The sequence below is a fragment of the Salvelinus sp. IW2-2015 genome, linkage group LG7 (assembly GCF_002910315.2).
Source record: "Salvelinus sp. IW2-2015 linkage group LG7, ASM291031v2, whole genome shotgun sequence".
In the NCBI taxonomy this organism is placed as follows: domain Eukaryota; kingdom Metazoa; phylum Chordata; class Actinopteri; order Salmoniformes; family Salmonidae; genus Salvelinus; species Salvelinus sp. IW2-2015.
In genome coordinates, this window is record NC_036847.1 from 1,799,464 (window position 1) to 1,820,030 (window position 20,567).

At 42.1% G+C, this 20,567-nt stretch overlaps 1 protein-coding gene across 2 annotated transcripts in view; it reads left to right on the plus strand.

The window, feature by feature from the left end:
• Window positions 1–16,304, plus strand: part of LOC111966182 (poly(rC)-binding protein 4-like) — a 43,507-nt gene extending 27,203 nt beyond the window's left edge. The window contains exons 6-14 of one of the 2 annotated variants that reach the window (XM_023990621.2): window positions 1,267–1,398; window positions 2,112–2,240; window positions 3,931–4,005; window positions 5,128–5,199; window positions 9,907–9,963; window positions 10,408–10,489; window positions 11,554–11,603; window positions 14,789–14,958; window positions 15,204–16,304. In XM_023990621.2, coding sequence (XP_023846389.1) covers window positions 1,267–1,398; window positions 2,112–2,240; window positions 3,931–4,005; window positions 5,128–5,199; window positions 9,907–9,963; window positions 10,408–10,489; window positions 11,554–11,603; window positions 14,789–14,958; window positions 15,204–15,561 — 1,125 coding nt within the window. In that variant the 3' untranslated portion in view covers window positions 15,562–16,304. The remainder of the gene's footprint in view (window positions 1–1,266; window positions 1,399–2,111; window positions 2,241–3,930; window positions 4,006–5,127; window positions 5,200–9,906; window positions 9,964–10,407; window positions 10,490–11,553; window positions 11,604–14,788; window positions 14,959–15,203) is intronic. The other variant, XM_023990622.1, reaches the window with a different exon arrangement.
• Window positions 16,305–20,567: the final 4,263 nt, after the last annotated feature.

Sequence of the window (20,567 nt, forward strand, 5' to 3'; positions counted from 1 at the left end):
AACCGTGCCTTAACAAATGCTGGCTGGGAGCGCGCGGAACTGCATTCATTAAAGATTTTAAGCTCTCACCTCTCTCCAACCCTATTGTCAGCCGAAACTCCCGAGTTGTCATGGCAACCTGTTGGCCTGACCTACAGCGGCATGTCTCTCAGCATGCCTGAGCGTTATGTGTCTGACATCTTTAATAAAAAWWAAAAAAATAACATCTCAGCTCTTTGGCCAATGGGTAAAGAAGTTATATTGTTCTCTACTATCTACTCTCATCGTTAACTTGATCATGATGATTTAATCATTAAGGCGGTCAATTAAATACATTTTATCCAGTCATTATATGAGCACAAGTAAAGAGATAGGCCTACTTGAGTCTGGGCAGAACGGCTCTCTAATCACAAAGGACCACAGTTCAGCTCCTAAGAAAGGAAATAGAGCATTTATTTGCAGCAGGTTAGTCATTCTCCATTGATGTCTTATTGTCCTAACCACAGCATACACGGGGGATTAAGCGTGTTTGTGTGACTGCAGCTTCTTGTAACCCCCGGACTTATTTCCACCAATTTGCTTTTGAAATGTCGCTCACTGAGTTTGAGTGAGTGCGGAAGGATCGGGCCGTTCACAGTTGTTATAATATGATGCATATTTTTAGATCAAATCTGGGAGATGACGCCCAGAGCTCTAATGAGACAACGACACACCAGCATTGCTGCGTTATCCATCCGCCTCTCTTAATATAGACAATGAGAGAAAACCAAGTGTCATAGCCGCATTAGATAGATACATGGGTTTTAAATTGAAAAAGTAGGCCCACAAGAACTGTTGGCGAAATACATGTTTTTTTTCTCAAATCCCCTCGAGGGCACCTCTGTAAAGTATGGGAAATTAATATTATTATTGCACACCGACTAGCTAATGCATTCTGTTTGAAATACATGTGGTGTGTTTTCCATTTCTGTCAGGAAGAGAGAGAGAGAGAGAGAGAGAGAGAGAGAGAGAGAGAGAGAGAGAGAGAGAGAGAGAGAGAGAGAGAGAGAGAGAGAGAGAGAGAGAGAGAAATTACCACACTGGATTGAAGGAGAGGCTATTTACTACCTGGTCAAATGAAGGAAAATAGGAAATGGCGATGACTGAGGCCGAGGCTTTACCATTCAATCAAAGTCATAAGTGGGGTTTTTGGAGATTATGCCATCAGTGATTTATCATTCATCTTTCTCTCTCCCTCTTCCTCCGTCCCTCCCTATCTTTTCCCCCTCTTTCACTCCCTCTCCCCAGGACCTCACCACACTGGTGGCCAACGGCACCATCAGCAACAAGCCCCCAGTGACCCTACGACTGGTCATTCCAGCCAGCCAGTGTGGCTCCCTCATCGGCAAGGGAGGGGCAAAGATCAAGGAGATCAGAGAGGTGATAGACTAGTACAGAACAGCTGCAGAAGTAGGATCTTCATTTGAGCCAGTTTGCTGCAGCAGGAAAATAATCCTGCAACAACAGGAAATGTGAATTATTATGTGGATTATAATTAATGGACATTTTTGTGGAGATTTATACCTTTTTCGTAAGGGAAAATCAAGTCTGAAATGTCAGTGGAAATTTCAAACTTCAGAAGCCTCTTTAAACCTAAAATACACTACAAGTAAAACATTTCCTGCATTGCAACAGGGCGATCAAGGCAAGAAACAAGACCCTTAACAGTTAGAAAAAGGCAGCCATTTCACTTGACTGTAGATTGGGGAGTTAGCTAGTTCCTTCCCTGATCAGCCCTCGAGGCCACTATATGCCAGTCTGTTTCATGTCTGGTTTGTGTTTATTTCAAGGGCACCAAGCTTCTATCGCAATCTTACACGATATCCTGTGGTCAGGATGCATTATGTCCCCTGATTGTTCTCAGAGTTGCTCTGTTATTTGATTTACTGCAAGCTGATTTTCTTTGCAGATCACTACAATTTGTATGCAGGTCATTCCACCCATCCATCCATGACCACCCAATGTTTAGTGCTAAGCTTTCATGTTGATTAGGTCAACAAACCACAGAGGTGGACCCATGTCAGTGTGATTATTAGAATGCCATGTCTTTCTGAATCGGTGTAATCCTTTCTTTAAACTGCTATCATTGGCAGAGCACGCGAGCACAGATACAAGTGGCAGGAGATTTGCTGCCCAACTCTACTGAGCGAGGGGTGACGATATTGGGGAGTCAAGACTCGGTAATCCAGTGTGTCAAGCTGATCTGCACAGTAATCCTGGAGGTAGGGTGACATTTCTCTCCTTCTCCCTTTCCTATCCCCCTCACACACATCCATAACCAAGAGTGGAATTCAATCAAACCCACACTCCACTGCCACTGGAGTAACAATAACAATGTTTCTGTGTTTTCGTAGCACGAGAGCAATGTTATATTCCATAGTGTTGATTGGATTGAATTACTGCCCTACCAAGAATACAATTAGGAGGGGATAATAGAATTGTATATGCTGTTATACTAACCTGAGCCTTAGGGAAATGTGGTATCCTTCCTGAAGAGCCAGCTATAGTTAACTTCTCCTAGGCTTAGTAGACATTAGTCAGGTTCCTCTTGTTTTGACCCTCTTTGACCCTGAGACAACTTATTATGGAGCAGAGGAAAGAACCCTGGCTCAAAAAAACAAACTGACCTGCAGCAAAGTGTGTTTTCCTTCAAACAGCCGCTCCTTTAAGAAACAGGAGTGGTGGAAAGGGAAAAAACAACCCAAAGGATTATTTCCCTCCAATGCGTACATGCCGTCCTTTTTGTTTTTGCATTGCAGTTGGACCGGACTGCCTAATTGCTAGTTTGATCCAGTTTTCCAGGGCTTTCTTCAAAGGCTTGCAACTTTCATTTGGATTCTCTTCCAGTGGGGCCTTCAGGATTTAAATTATGCAAAGTTATACAAAGAATCGGCTTTGACTGCTCCCACAGAAAAGATGCTCCACATTTCCGGAAAACCCTGCATCCTTATGATAAATTATACAACTTCCTGTGTGTTGTTTTAACCATTTTCTGTTTCCTTTTGTAATTGGCGAGTTCATGAGTTTTCTCTGAAGGGGAGTAGGTTTTTGTCAGAGAGAGAGAGAGAGAGGAGAGGTGTTGGTGGTGTGTGTGTGTGTGTGTGTGTGTGTGTGTGTGTGTGTGTGTGGTGTGTGTGTGTGTGTGTGTGTGTGTGTGGTGTGTGTGTGTGTGTGTGTGTGTGTGTGTGTGTGTGTGTGTGTGTGTGTGTTGTGTGTGTGTGTGTGTGTGTGTGTGTGTGTGTGTGTGTGTGTGTGTGTGTGTGTGTGTGTGTGTGTGTGTGTGTGTGTGTGTGGTGTGTGTGTGTGTGTGTGTGTGTGTGTGTGTGTGTGTGTGTGTGTGTGTGTGTGTGGTGTGTGTTGTGTGTGTGTGTGTGTGTGTGTGTGTGTGTGTGTGTGTGTGTGTGTGTGTGTGTGTGTGTGTGTGTGTGGTGTGTGTGTGTGTGTGTGTGTGTGTGTGTGTGTGGTGTGTGTGGTGTGTGTGTGTTGTGTGTGTGTACAGTGCATGCACCCGTTATGAAATATCCAAAGGAATGTTGAACAACTTGAGCCAAAGGCTGAGATTACAAACTCAAGAACAATCCAATCATCCCTAAAGAGCTGCCATTTCAATTGTTGAACTGTTAAATGAATGACTAATGTCACCAGAAGAAAAACAAAGGAACAAATATCATGTAACTGTCATTAGCAGTTTAATACACCATTAATTGTCCTTGTGTTTTATGTGCTTAATAGTTCAATGCCATTTATTCCATTTCTTTCCCTCCTACACAACAGAAGTGACACAATAGCCAGACTTAAAATTAAACATCCTTCATACATGTTTTGACTTGCATCTGTCATATTTATTTTGGTGATAAAGGTGTATCGATATCTCACAACACCAGACCCCTTGACCTATGTTTGACTCCCCAGTCTCCCCCGAAGGGTGCTACCATTCCCTACCGGCCCAGCCCCTCCCCAGGAGCCCTCCTCATCTCTGGCAACCAAGTGAGAAAGCCACAAACCCATCTACACCCTGTATAGACGTGTCATGTGAAATATATAGTCCAGTGTAATTATTGAGGGACTTTAGAGCACTATTCTGTGTAAGATCCTTAGTTATGGTTCATGACGCACCTCAATGCCACCCCATGACTCAACCCATGAAGATATGAGGTAGTTTTGCTACTTGGGGGTTGTACTATATGTACAGTATGTGTGGGGAGGATGAGATTGTGGGTGGCGGTGATGTTAGGATGCATGGAGTGAAACATTTTAGCCACTCAGTCTAGAGACCTTTAGCGTTCGGCTCGACTGCGGTGGATCCTGGCTTCTATGCGCTGGTGATCCAAACCCAGTTACAGCATATGAGCTGTCTGAGCATTACTCTCAAATGTTTGATATGGTGTTGTGTTAGTGCTCATAATAGCATATCAAATTAAAGTGCAGGGTGAATCTTGCTTCTACACCTTCTACACCTGCATTGCTTGCTGTTTGGGGTTTTAGGCTGGGTTTCTGTACAGCACTTTGAGATGTCAGCTGATGTAAGAAGGGCTATATAAATACATTTGATTTGATCTATGGTCAGAGGGAAGATGAGGCACTTTAATGAATCCAGAGCAGTGATAAGGAGTGTTTGTGTAATTTGTCAGAGGATAAACAGGAATGGGAAAACACTCGGCTGGATGGTGACTCATACCATAAGCCATTTAGGTGTGCGTGAGAGAGTTTGACATGGAGCTCCAAGGACCACTCGGGACCTATTTGATCTAAGGAAGGAAGAAAACAGGAATATATGTTATTGAATATATGAATATATGTTATATATTCAGTGGAACCGAAGGGGTTTTCAGTGATACATTTCAGTTGGAAAATGAATGTAGTCCGTGGGAATTTCTCATATTTGTATGGTATATGATGTTGAAAGTGCTCTGGGAGGACACTTTAAAAGGCTAGTTCTTGTTGATTAATTACATGATTTTAGCTTTTATGTTTTACTATTAGTATGTCTGCTTAGCTTATCCTAGATAAACTGTGTTTACAGTATGTAATGAATGAGCTAACTAACATTATCTGGTGAAATAAAGATAAATAATAGTAATAATGTATGTTCCCTGTGTGTGTGTTTAGGTGTTTGAGGCGTCAGACTTTTCCCCCCACCCTCTGTACTCTCTCTCCCAGGGCGGTCTTGACCTGCATCAGGTGAGTGTCAGATGATCTGATGTCACCAACACCTTTAATGGTGAATAGTTTTCAAACATGTTCATACCTCAAAAGTGGTCTTAGAGGGCAATTTCATTATCTCCAGCACAATACCAGTGTAAATGTGAAAACGGTGCGTTTCTATGTTTTGTAGATAAAAATATAAAGTTAAAAWGTTCTATCCGAAAACATCATCAACAGTTAAAACATTTTACAAACAGTGTTTTCACTATAAGATTCATGTGTACATGGGAAGAAAGAAAATACACTCCCTCTGGCTAGAAACTCATTGCAGGTTTTGAAAATCACAAATTTTCTTACTTTTAATCCTGTTCTGTGATGTCACAGAAGCCTTGTTTAGGACCTTTCTTTATAACGACAGACGACACATACAGTGCCTTCAGAAAGTATTCATACCCCTTGACTTATTCTACAGCCTGAATTCAAAATGGATTAAATAGATTTTTTTCTCTTACCCATTTACACACAATACCCCATAAGGACAAAGTGAAAACATGTTTTTGGAATTTTTTGCAAATGTATTGAAAATGAAATACAGAAATAGGTCATTCACATGAATATGCACACCCCTGAGTCAATACTTTGTATAAGCACATTTGTGACTCGTTTCAGGAAACTAGGCGTATGTTGCAGGTCACTACATCACAGGAGAGGCATTTGAACGTAAACTTTTTTTTAAAATAAAATGTTGTTTATTGGCAGAAATGCCTTCTGGAAATTGTAAACTTTCATGTGCCTTAATAACAGACTTGTATGCCATCTGTGAATACGAATAAAATTGTTAAAATTGCAAGCCTAGTTGGTTTGGCCACAGAAAAAGTTGCCAACCTGATTGGCTGAGATAATGAGTGGGCTGGGTATGCCGAGAGATGAATTCGGATTGGTCTGCCATATAGCAGCTTCTGTCTATTTGGGCTGGTCAGTATGTGTAGGTAATCCTGTCTAAAGCGACTTAAAAAATTGTTTTATCATGTAGTAGAACTGCATAAGTGTTGCTCACTTTCTGGAGGACAGAGTTTTGAAATCAGTGCAATTAGAGTATGATAGCTAAGAGACAGAGAAAACACCTGCGTGCGGATTACATCTTCAAACTAAGGGCAACCATGGCATCCGCGACACGGAGAAGAATCCAACCATGATTTGCACGGGTAAATTACATTGTTGTGGCTGCTATGTGTGATGTATTGTTGTCTTCTTGCCCTTTGTGCTGTTGTCTGTGCCCAATAATGTTTGTACCATGTTTTGTGCCTCTACCATGTTGTGTTGCTACCACGTTGTTGTTATGTTGTGTTGCTACCATGCTGTGTTGTCATGTGTTGCTGCCTTGCAATATTGTTGTCTTAGGTCTCTCTTTATGTAGTGCTGTGTTGTCTCTCTTGTCGTGATGTGTGATTTGTACTATATTTATATWTTTTTTTTTTATCCCATCCCCGCAGGAGGCCTTTTACCTTTTGGTAGGCTGTTATTGTAAATAAGAATGTGTTCTTAACTGACTTGCCTAGTTAAATAAAGTAAAAAAAATATTTAAAAAATAATTGCATGTTTCTAGTTTTGACAGAAAGTCATTTTCATTTTAAGGTAAATTGTACTGTTAGCTAGCTAGCTACACTAGCTGTATGGTCGTATTATTCCTTTCTCAGAGCCATTTGCTCTGCTAGTTATAGCCTAAAGTTAGCTAGCTAACATTGATCCTGGTTGGTTAGCTACCTGCAGATTCATGCAGGGTAGTAATGTCATGAGTTGGTATTATGGTTCATTGTTTTACCTAGCTGGCTTAGCTACATGTCTTAACAAAAGACTCCACTATGCAAGTAACCATTTCAATAGAATATCATTCCGACAGCTGTTGATATTCATAGCTGGTAAATTCACTCTGGCTATCTACAGAAAGCCAGATTCCAGAGCACTCTCGTCTGCGTGTGCCAGAGCACAGAATAAATGACGAATTTACGAACGCTCAACACCCATTGAATATGGCCGGTGTCAGCGTAAATTGTTTCCAGCAGCACAGTTGTGTTCACCAGCGCTCTGGATAACATAACAACAGCCTAACCAGCTCTGCTAGGGCGAGTAAAATGGTCAGTGAGCTGTTCTCTCATTTGTGTCTGGAAGAAGCTAGCCAACGTTAGCCAATTAGCTTGGATGCTTGCCTGTTGTTGTTAGGACAGAATGCTCGGATCAACCCATAAAGAGATGGGTGGGGCTAAAGCTTAAGAGTGTGTGAACGATGAGGTTACAATTGATCAACTTTCAAAGAAGAATTACTTTCCCATTGTTCCTCAAATCCTGTGTATGATATACCATGTTGTGTCTCTGTGTCTCTGCTTTTATCCAATGTGTCTTTCTGGGTAAGTCTCTAAGAGTTTTCCACACCTGGATTGTTTAACTTTTTCACATAATTATAATTCTTTTTGAATTCTTCAAGCTCTTTCAAATTGGTTGTTGTTCATTGCTAGACAATCATTTTCAGGTCTTGCCATAGATTTTCAAGTAGATCTAAATCAAAACTGTAACTCTGCCACTCAGGAACATTCACTGTCTTCTTGGTAAGCAACTCCAGTGTAGAATTGTTCTTCTGTTTTGGGTTATTGTCCTGCTGGCAGGTGAATTCCTCCCCCGGTGTCTGGTGGAAAGCAGACTGAACCAGGTTTTCCTCTAGGATTTTGTCTGTGCTTAACTTCAGTCCGTTTCTTTTTTATCCTGAAAAACTCCCCAGTCCTTAACGATTACAAGCATGCCCATAACATGATGCAGCCACTAATATGCTTGAAAATATGGAGAGTGGTACTCAGTAATGTGTTGTCACACCCTGATCTGTTTCACCTGTCTTTGTGATTGTCTCCACCCCCCTCCAGGTGTCGCCCATCTTCCCCATTGTCCCCTGTGTATTTATACCTGTGTTCTCTGTTTGTCCGTTGCCAGTTCGTCAAGCCGTACCAGCGTTTTTTTCTCTGCTCCTGTCTCTCGATTGTTCCTGTTTTCTTGTTTTCCTGGTGTTGACCTCACTGCCTGCCCTGACCTTGAGCTTGCCTGCCATCCTGTACCTTTGCCCAACCTATCTGGATTACTGACCTCTGCCTACCCTGACCCTGAGCCTGCATGCCATCCTGTACCTTTTCCCCACCTATCTGGATTACTGACCCCTGACTGCCCTTGACCTGTCTTTTGCCTGCCCCTGTTGGATTAATAAACTGTTGTTACTTCAACTTTGTCTGCATCTGGGTCTTACCTGAAACGTGAAAGTTGTATTGGATTTGCCCCAAATATAACATTGTATTCAGGACAAAAAGTTAATTCCTTGCCCCATTTTTTGCACAATTACTTTAGTGACTTGTTGCAAACATTGTATGTACAGGCTTCCTTCTTTCACTCTGTCAATTAGGTTAGTATTGTGACGTAACTACGATGTTGTTGATCCATCCTCAGTTTTCTCCTATCACAGCCATTAAACTGTATAATTGTTTTAAAGTCACCATTGACCTCAAGGTGAAATCCCAAGCGATTTCCTTCCTCTCTGGCAACTGAGTTAGGAAGGACACCTATATCTTTGTAGTGACTGGGTGTAATTAATAACTTCACCATGCTCAAAGGGATATTCAATGTCAGCTTCTTTTTTTTACCCATCTACCAATAGGTGCCCTTCTTTGCGAGGCATTGGAAAACCTCTCTGGTCTTTGTGATCCATGCAACTTATTATGTGTCTTCTAAAGCTCGTTTTTACTCATCAACCTATTTAGGCTTGCTATAAGAAAGGGGTTGAATACTTATTGACTTTTCAGCTTTTCATTTTCCCTTAAGTCGATCATGGTTATTGATCCTGCTGTATCTCTTCTAGTGATACAAATATGACAGTATTACCAATGATTTGACATTGTTTCCTGTGCTTAGAGTTGATTGTGTCATTTTGGTGCATAATAGGGAATTGCGTCTAACGTCTCCATGGAGTGGTAATACTAGCCAGACTGCTGCCGTCGGTCAGAATTGAGTTTAGCTAAGTGCTGTCTGGCCTGACAATGGGGATACATGGACACCACCCTGACTTATGAGAGATGAGGAGGAGCGAGAGAGAGGATGGGTGGGTGGAAGAGAGAGAGAGAGAGAGAGAGAGAGAGAGAGAGAGAGAGAGAGAGAGAGAGAGAAGAGAGAGAGAGAGAGAGAGAGAGAGAGAGAGAGAGAGAGAGAGAGAAGAGAGAGAGAGAGAGAGAGAGAGAGAGAGAGGGAGGAGAGAGAGAGAGAGAGAGAAGAGGAGAGAGAGAGAGAGAGAGAGAGAGAGAGAGATTTACAGGAGGCACGTTACAGAGTATGAAGGTTGGTTAAATGGCACTCTGCTGTGAAGATTGCAGACCCCTGATGATGTCCAATCTGGACTGAAGTGCAATCACATTAAAGATGCTGGAAACACTTTCTATGTGCAACATGTGTTGTGCAATACATTATGGATGCATTTTATGGGTTTATATAGCCTGTTATAGAGCCACAAGCTGTACATTCCCATAGCAAGTGTATAATACTCGATAACCACTTTGCAATACACAACAAATGCATTTATGTATTTGCTTCCACATACTTAGCCATTGTAGTATACTGTATAAATATTATATATGTCAGTGATGCACTTATATACACTGTCTGGTAAGTGGTTATTGGCATAACAATGTGTTTTTTACTGTCATTTGCCTAATGCAGAGTGATCTCTTCCAGGCCTACACTGTACAAAACCAAYATGGCATTCCACATACAGAGGTAAGTAAAGTATATACAGCAGTTATATATAGTAACCTAACTATCACACTCWAATTTTTTTATGTAGCCCTTTCATGCAGTCAAATGACCTAGTGGCCTTATGGGTGGGATATTATTAATATTTTTCATAATTTCTTTCTTTCTTTTTTTTAACAGACGAAAATCCTGTGTTTCTATGTCAAACAGTTTTGTTATATTTCAGTTTTCTGTAATATACAGTATATAAAGTGTAATATTGGGATGCGAATTCAAAATGGAATACATTTCAACTCTATAACTGACATGGTACATGTGTTTTATTTTTTGTAACCCCATAACTATGTGTGTGAGGTGTATACTTTTGTTTCAAAGAATACCAAAGAAACAGTCTGTGTGACCCTGATTTAGCCCACTGCAGTAAAAGTTTAACATATATTTTGGATGCTCTTTCTTCCTGTATCTCAGTTGGCCAAGCTACATCAGCTATCCATGCAGCAGAACATGCAGCAGAGTCCCATGTGCCAGCAGACTACAACCGTTCTTCCTGGTATGAGTTCACTTCATTTAGCCCAAATGGCAGTCAAATACATTTAACTCTGAGTAACAATAGTCATAAAAGCTGTAGGAGATGTAGGGCTCAGAAAGCATGCAACGAAACTGAACCTGATGGCTGATGTTTGTCCAAAGCGAACATGTTACACTAACTACACTACAGCTAGATTTTGGCTTGGCACTTACTGTAATGGTACTGTAACACTTACTGCAGCGGCAGGTAGCCTAGTGGTTAGAGCCAGTAACCGAAATGTTGCTGGATCAAATCCCCGAGCTGACAAGGTCAAAATCTGTTGCTCTGCCCCTGAACAAGGCAGTGTTCCCCGGGTAGGCTGTCATTGTAAATAAGAATTTGTTCTTAACTGACTTGCCTAGATAAATAAAGGTACAATTAAAGACAAAAAATGGTCTTATATTCTGTTAGTCATATTTTAATATCATCTGCCAAGTATCAGTAACATCAACAGTTTGTCGGGGAAGGATGAGCTGCAGAAATAGAACATATTCTGTTACAACAATGCTAAGTGAAGGGATCCGTGTCATAAGCCCAACTGATTATGTGCTTGTGGCAGTGAAGATGAGAGGAAGCTCCCTACAGCTCTTCGTATTTGGCAGTGAAAAGGGAAAATATTATAAGAAAGGATGTGTTCCGCCACAGTATCAGAGAGCCTGGAGAAAGGTGGCATGTTAAACATAAGTCTATTAAAATGGAAATTAGCTGCTTAGCTAAATCTAGCCGTTATACCACCAAAAATATTGATCACGTAGCATGTCAATTATGCTGGTTTCAGTGGAGGCTGCTTTGCGGAGGACGGCTCATAATAATGGCTGGAACGGTGTGAATGGCATGGCGTCAAACACAAGGAAACCCTGTGTTTGATGTTGTTGATATCTTTCCACTTATTCCTCTTCAGCAGTTACCACGTGCCCATCCTCCCCAATTAAGGTGCCACCAATCTCATGTGGCTGGTTTGCTTGACCTGCAAGCCACACGTAATGTATGAATATATGAATGAATGTATGAAAGGGATTGTTAAGTTGCATATTTTCTCTCACTAGGAATGGACTCAAACTCCCAGACATCGCAGGAGCTCCTTATTCAAAACGACGTGAGCAGTTAATTGAACATAATATTACATTCTACATTTACATTTTTATTTTTTTCAGATATCCTCTGGGTTAAGTCTATTCAGAAGGTGAATTGAACTTCCAATTAAATTCGAGGAAATTTGAAAAATACTAATTGAAAATAATTGCCGCTTTTCAATCATTGAATGTCAATTCAAATGAATCTCCTAAATTGACTGAATTTAAATGGAATTTACCCCCAACCTGAAATGCTGTTATTCAGAACAATCTACTCTAGGCTTCATTGCAAACAACACATCAGACAGCAGCATAAGCAGAAATATCACATTGCACGTAAACAACTCATAGAAGCAGGTGACACCAGCTAGACAGATGCTCACGGGTTGAAAGCGGTCGAGAGACTGTAGTCTTGGGTAACTTCAAAGGAGAGAAGGGGACACATCTTGGCAAACATACTAATTATCCAAGTCATTATAACCCCAGACTAACCCAAGGTCGTGGGGATTTTGAGCCGATATGGATCCCCTGGTGTTATTGTCTGGGTTCCAGTTGCAGTGTCTCGGAGGGACTCCCATGAGTACCCAGTAAATCCTCTCATGTTCCCTGACCTACTTAGACACTCTCTCTCTCTGCTGTCAAAACAGCCAATAAAAAACAGCCAGCAAGTCTCTCCCTCTCACTCAGACGCCGCATGTGATGCCTCTCCAATCAGAGCAAAAGACAGAGATGCTGGAATGCATTCGGAAAGGAAGACTACTCGGATTGCCCTCTGTGATGATCTAGCACTGGCTGTCCAACTATTTGAATGGATCAGAGACTTCATGTACTCTACAGTCTTGAAATGAATCACACCATGACAGAATGCAATAAGCTCTCCTATTCAAGATGACACGCCAACCAGACATAACTGTTGGACAACGTTTTCCCCCCCAGCAAACCCTTAAATACCACACCTTCCAATCCGTCAGTGGAATGGCTGGTGCTGTAGAGTGGGGTGCATGACTGGGACAGCTGAGTCTAAGCTCCAGCCATTGTTACAGAGAGGACATAGCATTGGCTGAGCTCTCTCTCTCTCTCTCTCTCTCTCTCTCTCTCTCTCTCTCTCTCTCTCTCTCTCTCTCTCTCTCTCTCTCTCTCTCTCTCTCTCTCTCTCGCTCTCTCTCGCTCATATATATAGCAGAATCTGTAGGATTGAAGATCCATTCTTAGAGGTGCAGTGGGAGATTTAGGCTGGGTCCATCTCAATAGTCTGAAACAGCTTCCTCTCCTCATCAGCTCATCTTGATCTGCGCTGATCTGAATACATAGCAGAGGTAAAAGCAATCTGTGAACATACGAGGCATTTGCTTTCCCCTGTCCTGCCCTTCCATAGGACTGCAGCTGAAGTAAAGGAGATGAGGTAAATAGGCCACATATACTATTGAGATGCACCCTTAGGGTACAGAGAGAGAGGCATTGAGGAAGAGCTTAGACATGGTCAGCAATATACTGTACTTCTGCCTAGGGAAGATGTAGCCTGGATAAAAATGGTGACTCTCCCACCACATCCTTCTTCCTCTGTCATTTTCCAAATTACTACTTCAGCAGGAATTCTAAGATTATATAGGCCAGTTACACAGTAGCAGCTGAGGTGATACAGTTGAGGTGAGGCATGCAGTGTTATTGTACTGTGTATGCCCTGCTTAGCACTGGTAATCACTAGCGTACACAATGTTCTATTTGCTGCATGGTATGTCCAGAATTTGCTGCATGGTATTTCCCTTTCTCTACACTAAATCAGGAAGCCTCTAGAGCTCCTACACATACCTCTGAAATTGGCCCTTCAGACATTCAAAATGAGCCTTCTACTCCACATTGTTTTTTGGATGACAATGGTCGAAACAGAACTTTGTTTTTAACAATCAATTGAATATAAGCATCGGGATGAATTGGTTCAGTTTGCTGAGAATGAATAGATTGTTCTGAGGTACTGGATTCTCCCTCCCAGCAGGGGAGAGTACTGGTCAAATCCCTGATCCCAGGTCTGTGCTAGTGGTGCTCATTGTCTCTCAGGGCTGCTCTTTAGCCTGGCTGGGCCGTGCCAGTGCCTTGATAGCTGCTCCCAGAATATTCTGCCGTGCCAAGAATAGCCAGAGACCAACCAGGATGCTGTGTGACCAATCAGAAGCTGCGAAACAGGACTATGACTTCTCAGGAAAGGAATGTGAAATACAGAGAGAAGGACAGAAGCAGGAGAACTAACTGTGTGTGTGTCGCAGGGGCCACTATCAGTCATCCATCATTAAACTGCCAACACACACATAGTGGGGATACTCCATCACTGTCAAGGCCTCTCACCGTATATCTGACAGCATAACCCTGCCTCTGTGGCCTGACACCCTGCACTCACGCTTAGACCCTTGGAATAGACTCTGATCCTTAGGCCTAGCATGATCCTCCGGCCTTGGCCATTGTTCTCTAGAAACAGAAGCTGATAGAAAGAGGATAACATCTTCTAAGACCCCAATATAAACTCATGTCATCATCTTATGAACTAATGTAGGCAAAAAGACCACACAAACCGTCCGGATTATAGCTCATGTTTTGAATTATTTTCCTACTCCGTTTTCCATTAGCCAAGAGATGCTTCTCTTTTGGGTCGTGTTTGGGAAGTTATTTGTTTGGGGAAGTTGCCACGGCGACGGAAATCAATAACCTTTTAGCTACTCAGATTAATAAGAGGCAAATATGCCGACTCTCTCTACCCTGTCTCTTTTACCGGGGCACGGTGCACTGCAATTAAGGAAGAGGTTGGAAAAACAGTGTATTTCACATGCGTGATAGAGGACAGGGCCATAACATACAAACAATGTGATCACAATGTTTAGAGAGGAGTGCATTTCATACACAGACCGTAGAAGACCAACAATAGCATGTACGCACATTCTCAACACAAGCGTTTTGCAATTATTGTTAGCATTTGTAATCATTATTAATAGTTAGCATCATCATCATCAACCCCACTTTCATATAGCCTACAGTAGCTTTGTTTGATGTATTGCAATATTAAGACTCTCGACACAACTGTCAAAACAATGTCAATGTAATAAATAACTCTGAGGCAATCTGAACACAATCAAGTGATTCAAATCTCTGCGTAAATAGATATCCACTGGATATAGTTGTCCATCCATCATCCATCCATCTATTGTTCTATGTCTTGCAGCTGATAGGCTCGATCATCGGCCGGCAGGGCACTAAGATCAATGAGATCAGGCAGGTGTCGGGGGCTCAGATAAAGATCGGCAGCCAGCTGGACGGAACCAATGACCGACACGTCACCATCACTGGCACACCAGTCAGCATCAACCTGGCCCAGTACCTCATCACCTCCTGGTAAGGCCATTGGCCAATGCGATCCAGGCTAACCAATCAGTAGGAGAGGGGATTTGGCAGGTAGAGGGAATTCTGTTTCCATAACAGTCCAGGTTAAAGGTTAAATAACTTGGGGATAAGCAGTAATGAGGTCATTGTGCTCTTGTTCTGGGAATAACCCCTTAGATAATTCATACACCTGTATTGCATTGCATTGTACTGTATTCTATTATATTGTATTGTAAGCCACTCTTCTCTCTCCATAGTTTAGAGACAGCTAAATCCACGGCCCAGGCAGCCTCCATGGCCACCCACAACATGTCTGACCTCAATATGGTCTTCACACATCCCGCTTCCCCGGCCTCCTCCCCCCACACCGCCTCCACCCTGGCAGCCATGGGTACCCTCTCCCCCGCCCCCGTCATGGGCCACCCCTACGGCGCCCTGCCCTTCTCCAGTCTGTTAGGGGTCAAGTCTGTCCCCTTCCTGACTCTCTCCAGCCCCGCCCCCCAGGTCGCTGTCACCGCAGCCCCTTCCCACACCTCCCTGGCAGCCTACACTACCAAAATCTCCTCTGCCAACTGCATCAAGAAACCCGACAGGCAGAAGTTTGCACCCTACTGATGCTACATGCTACACCTCGCTAGCCTTCTTCTGAAGGCTGGAATTAAGGACAACTGTCTATTATGGCCACATCTCAAATGACACCCTATTTCCTACATAGTGCACTATATGGTGAATAGGGTGCCATGTGAGACTTGCCCTATGTTCTTCCAATCACGCCCTGATGTAGCCATATCTGCTGCCAGAGATTAACTTGGCTGTACTTTATAATTCACCACAATGAAGAGACCAACAGAGATTTGGACGAAAGCTATCATAAGGTATACTATACATTACATATATAGATGATTTGTGAGTTCCCCATGAATTTATGGACTTCTTTCACCCCCACCTCATTCTACTGTTATTTATCACTCGTATAGAGCAAAGTCCTAACTTGGGAAATGCACTAACTTGGAGTTTCATGTAAATCATGCACTGATGTAATGGTAAGTGTGCATCTCTCGAGTTAGGAATAGGCCCAAAAGTATTTATCCTTCAGTAAATTTGTAAATTATAATCTGATACGGATGGCTGCTCAACTGTATGATGCTTTTATACAACATCTGTGATTGCTTCTTGAAGTTTTTAAGAAAATCTGTAAATGTTTGGGAAGAAAAATATTGTTTTTTTATGCCTTTGTGCTATAGCTAGTACTGTACTGTTCAGTGTTATGTTTGTTTTGTTGGGTTTTGTTTGAAATGTGCAACTAGTTTTATTCTGTTTCTTTGTATTGTTTTGTTTATTAAAAGTATTTGTCTCTTGCGGTGGCTGCAGGTATGCGTCTCCCTTTAAATTGTACCTTTTCCCATTAAAGGTGGAGTCTGCAACTTCTTGGTTCCCTGTGGCCAAAGGAAATGCTCAAACAGTCAATGTGCAAACGAAACGCACTCAAAAACAAAAGCCAATCAGTGTGCTTCAAACATACTGCAAAATACATGAAACACCCAAGTAGTGGTCCTGCTTTTCTTTTTTCTTTCAGAGATAATCAATATTTTTGAAACCACAGTGAAGAAGGCGCTTGTCAAGCCCTTTTACACACCATATAAAAATGACATAACACCAATTCTCCTCCAGCCAGGTTATTTTTATTTCCCCCCCGAACTGTCATGAGCCAGTGGGTGGCACGTAATTCCAAATGCCAGGTTTTCGGAGGGATGCTCTTCGCATCGTTGTGCTCTTGTCCTCGAACAATAACTGCAGTGAGACAGACAGGCTCCTCAACCCCGCTGGAGCAGAGGGCTCCGCCTGCATTCACAAATATCCGGCACACACAGACAGGGTTACTTACGTAAACACACACTGCACACACACTCGGACGGTGAACTAACACGCATGCATGCCACGCACACATATTTACGTTTTAGTCATTTAGCAGAAGCTCTTATCCATAGCAATTCACAGTTTGTGCATATAGTAAGCCAGCTTGGTGAGACAACCACGTATAACAGTCATAGTAAGTCAAATTTTTCCTCAATGAAGTAGCTATCAGCAAAGTCAGTGCTAGTAAGAAAAGACCAGGGCTAGTGTCAGCTCAAGAAAAGTGGTGATCATTTGAGAGCTAGGACAGAGAAGAGCTTTGACTGGGCTGACCGGGTGGGAGGCCCAAGAGACCAAAGGTGGCAGAATGGAGTACTCGGGTTKGGGTGTAGGGTTAGAAAGTAGGGAGGGGCAGTTCCCCTTGATGCTCTGTATGCACACACACACACACACTCAGATACTGTGTGCACGCACGCACGCACGCACGCACGCACGCACGCACGCACGCACGCACACGCACACACACACACACACGCACACGCACACACATCCAGATCAACTGAAGTACAGAGACGAGGGTACAGGTGGAGTGAGTAAGGAAGATAAGGGCACATGCAGTGACAGCTGGAAGGCAAAATACTGTAAAAGGAAATTCAGCAACAGCATCAACATTCACCACAGCAAAATCATCCTCTGGAGAGAAAACCAGCCTTGTTTCATTCCACTCTTAGAATACTTCTCAGTGGGATTGACAGGAGGCCTTGACAGCGATGTGTCATTACTGTTGCCATAGATATTCACTTACACTGGTCTCAGGAGGCATGCAACAATATTACCCTTTCACCAGGCTGTGACGTCCCTTTATGTAAATTCAGCTGAGGGCCGTGAAAGTATTCAAATTATCCAGTTTCTTTACACTGCTGATATGGAAGAGCTATTGTTAGTGTTGGCTGATTTGCCTACTGTAGAATTGGATCTCCCTCCCTCACTTTCTCTGTCTCTCTCTCCTTCTCTCTACAGCATAATTCTGCTCACTGAGCATTGAGCCAAAGGTCATAAAATATCCATGCCCTCAATGGTCTGTCTCTACCTCCCGCATCCCTCTCCATCTTTCTACTCCCCCCTCTCTCTCTCTCTTTCTTGCTCCTTCTCACTCACACCCTATTTATCTTCCTCTCTCATCTTCTTACTAAGATCTCTCACTGCACACAATAAAAATAAAAAAATTGATTCATGCATACACTGAAAGCAAAACATCATTATCTTGCATTATCTACAAATCAGAAACTACTATCTTTGATTGTGTTTACGTCCCAACACTACATACATCATTAACAAATATTGTGCTCTGTACAAATGCCCATACTGTATATATGAATGAGAATGCACAGGAGCACTTGTGCCACCTGCAGGAACAAGTATACATAGCACTATTGAATGCACGGCTGCCTAGGTCTGCTACCTAGTCTAATGCATTTTGACAGCTAACTGATGGAGTGAATTGAACAGCCGTTGACCTTTACCACACAATCTATCCATCTCACTCTCTCCCCCTTAATACGCACAACACCCTGTACAGGCCTCCTGTTTTCTATGTACGTTACATGGAAAGGCTTTGGAATGAGAATCGAATAGAGAATAAATGAGCTGTGATGTCAGACCACAGTAGCTATCCTACCTTTATTATTCAGGTTCTTTGTCCTAATCCATTCGCAGAGTTTTTAATTATTTGCTGCCTGAAGCACAGGAGGAGGGAATTGTGTAGGCTAAAGCATCTTCTAGGGTCTGCCATGGACCCAGGGGCCCGAAGTGAACCCTTTTCATAACACACACACACACACACATGCACACACACTTTCATGTACGCACACTTTCTTACTTGGTTACACTGTAAAAAGAAAAGGTTCCTGGAGTATCCTTTAGGGGTTCTTCAAATTGAAACTGTGGGGGAACCCCTGTAAGTTCTTCGAAGATACACCCAAGTCCAATGGGTATATCCTCCGACGTGTTGATGTTACTGTGTTAATGTTCTCCGTATCCATAGCCAGAATGATTTTGCAGTGCGTGGTGATCGAACAGATTTCCTGTTATATTCATCAGAGGTGCAGGGGAAGTGAAGTCTGAATTCAAAAATAGTAATTATACAGATGATTAACACAACATGCACACAACAGTATTCATACATTGGTTTTTGTGGTAAATGTGAATGAAAAAACTGTTTTGTTAATGGTTTTCATTCACATACATTGTCCATAATGTAGAGGCCTATGGGATATATTCATTGAACAGTTAAGGGAGGAGGATGTTAAATGTGATCTGCATAACATACCAATACCAATTTGTATACCTTTGTATGCCTCCTCCTCTGTATACCTGCAGACACAGACACAAAATACAGCTAGCCTTCAACATATTCATTTTAAATGTTTTATTTAAACTTAATTTAACCAGGCAAGTCAGTTAGGAACACATTCTTACTTACAATGACAACTTACCCCGGTCAAACACGGACGACGCTGGGCAAATTGTGCGCCGCACTATGGAACTCCCAATCACGGCCGGATGTGATACATCCTACATATTCTTAACTCTTTGTTGATTTAATATTCATTAAATTGTCAATTTTCTGTTTTAGAAAGATTTGCACAAATATGAAAAGATAGATGCTATCATCATCAAACAATATACATTTAGATCATACAAGGGACAAACCTTACCTTAAATTGAGGAGATCTGCAAATGTTTCAGTTAATTGCGTGCACCTGCTGTCCTTTCAAATTCGAATTAAAATCCAAATGTTTCAGTTGGGCAGTTAGGTTACTGCAAGAACACTCACCAACTAAGGAGGTTCCTTCGATGAACCCCGCCTCCTATGGGGTTATTGGAAGAACCTTTTGGCGGCAATTTTCAGTGCCAAGAACCCTAAGGTTCTTCTAAGAGCTTTGAGGATCTTAGAAGAACCCTTGTTGAACCCCTTATTTTTTTAGAGTGTATGGCGGCACAATGCACACACACACACACACACACAGTGTGGGTGACTATAACTGTGGTGTAGGCAACACAATGCAGTTACTGGAATCATCATGACCACAGCATCAAAGACCTGACAGATTCTCTACTTTTTCTTCAAACACAAAGCATAGCAAATGGATGGAGTTGAGTAGTTAACAACATTTCCACTGATGTCTGGCTTTAAACAAATAAAGCATATTGTGTGCATGTCCTGAAGGAAAGTTTCCATGTTGTTTTAAATAGGTTACTAGTCAACTTGAACTTGAGACCGAGAGTGCCTTTTCTAGATCATCATCGGATATAACACATTCATATATCACACTTTTGTAACGGTCTTTGATCTGTCAGGCCTTAAATGAAAGATAACAATTGGCCATTTCTGTTCATTAATAGTCAATAAAAAAGGTGTTCACAAAAATGAAAATGGATAGCATCTTTTTTTAAAGTTGCTGATTGAAGCATGTCACATGATGGAAGTTTGTCCCAAAAGACCCATCAAAGCCTCATGTACATATACATTAGTCTATAAAACAGTTTTTCCCTATCTGTAACTTGTGGACCCCTAGGTTTGCACATCTTTGTTTTTCAAATCAAATCAAAATGTATTTGTTACATACGCCAAATACAACAGGTGTAGACTTTACCGTGAAAGGCTTAATTATGAGCCCTGCAGAGTTAAAAATAAGTAAAAAACGAATAAATAACACATCGGATTAAAATACACAAGAACTTAGCTATATACGAGAAATAAATAC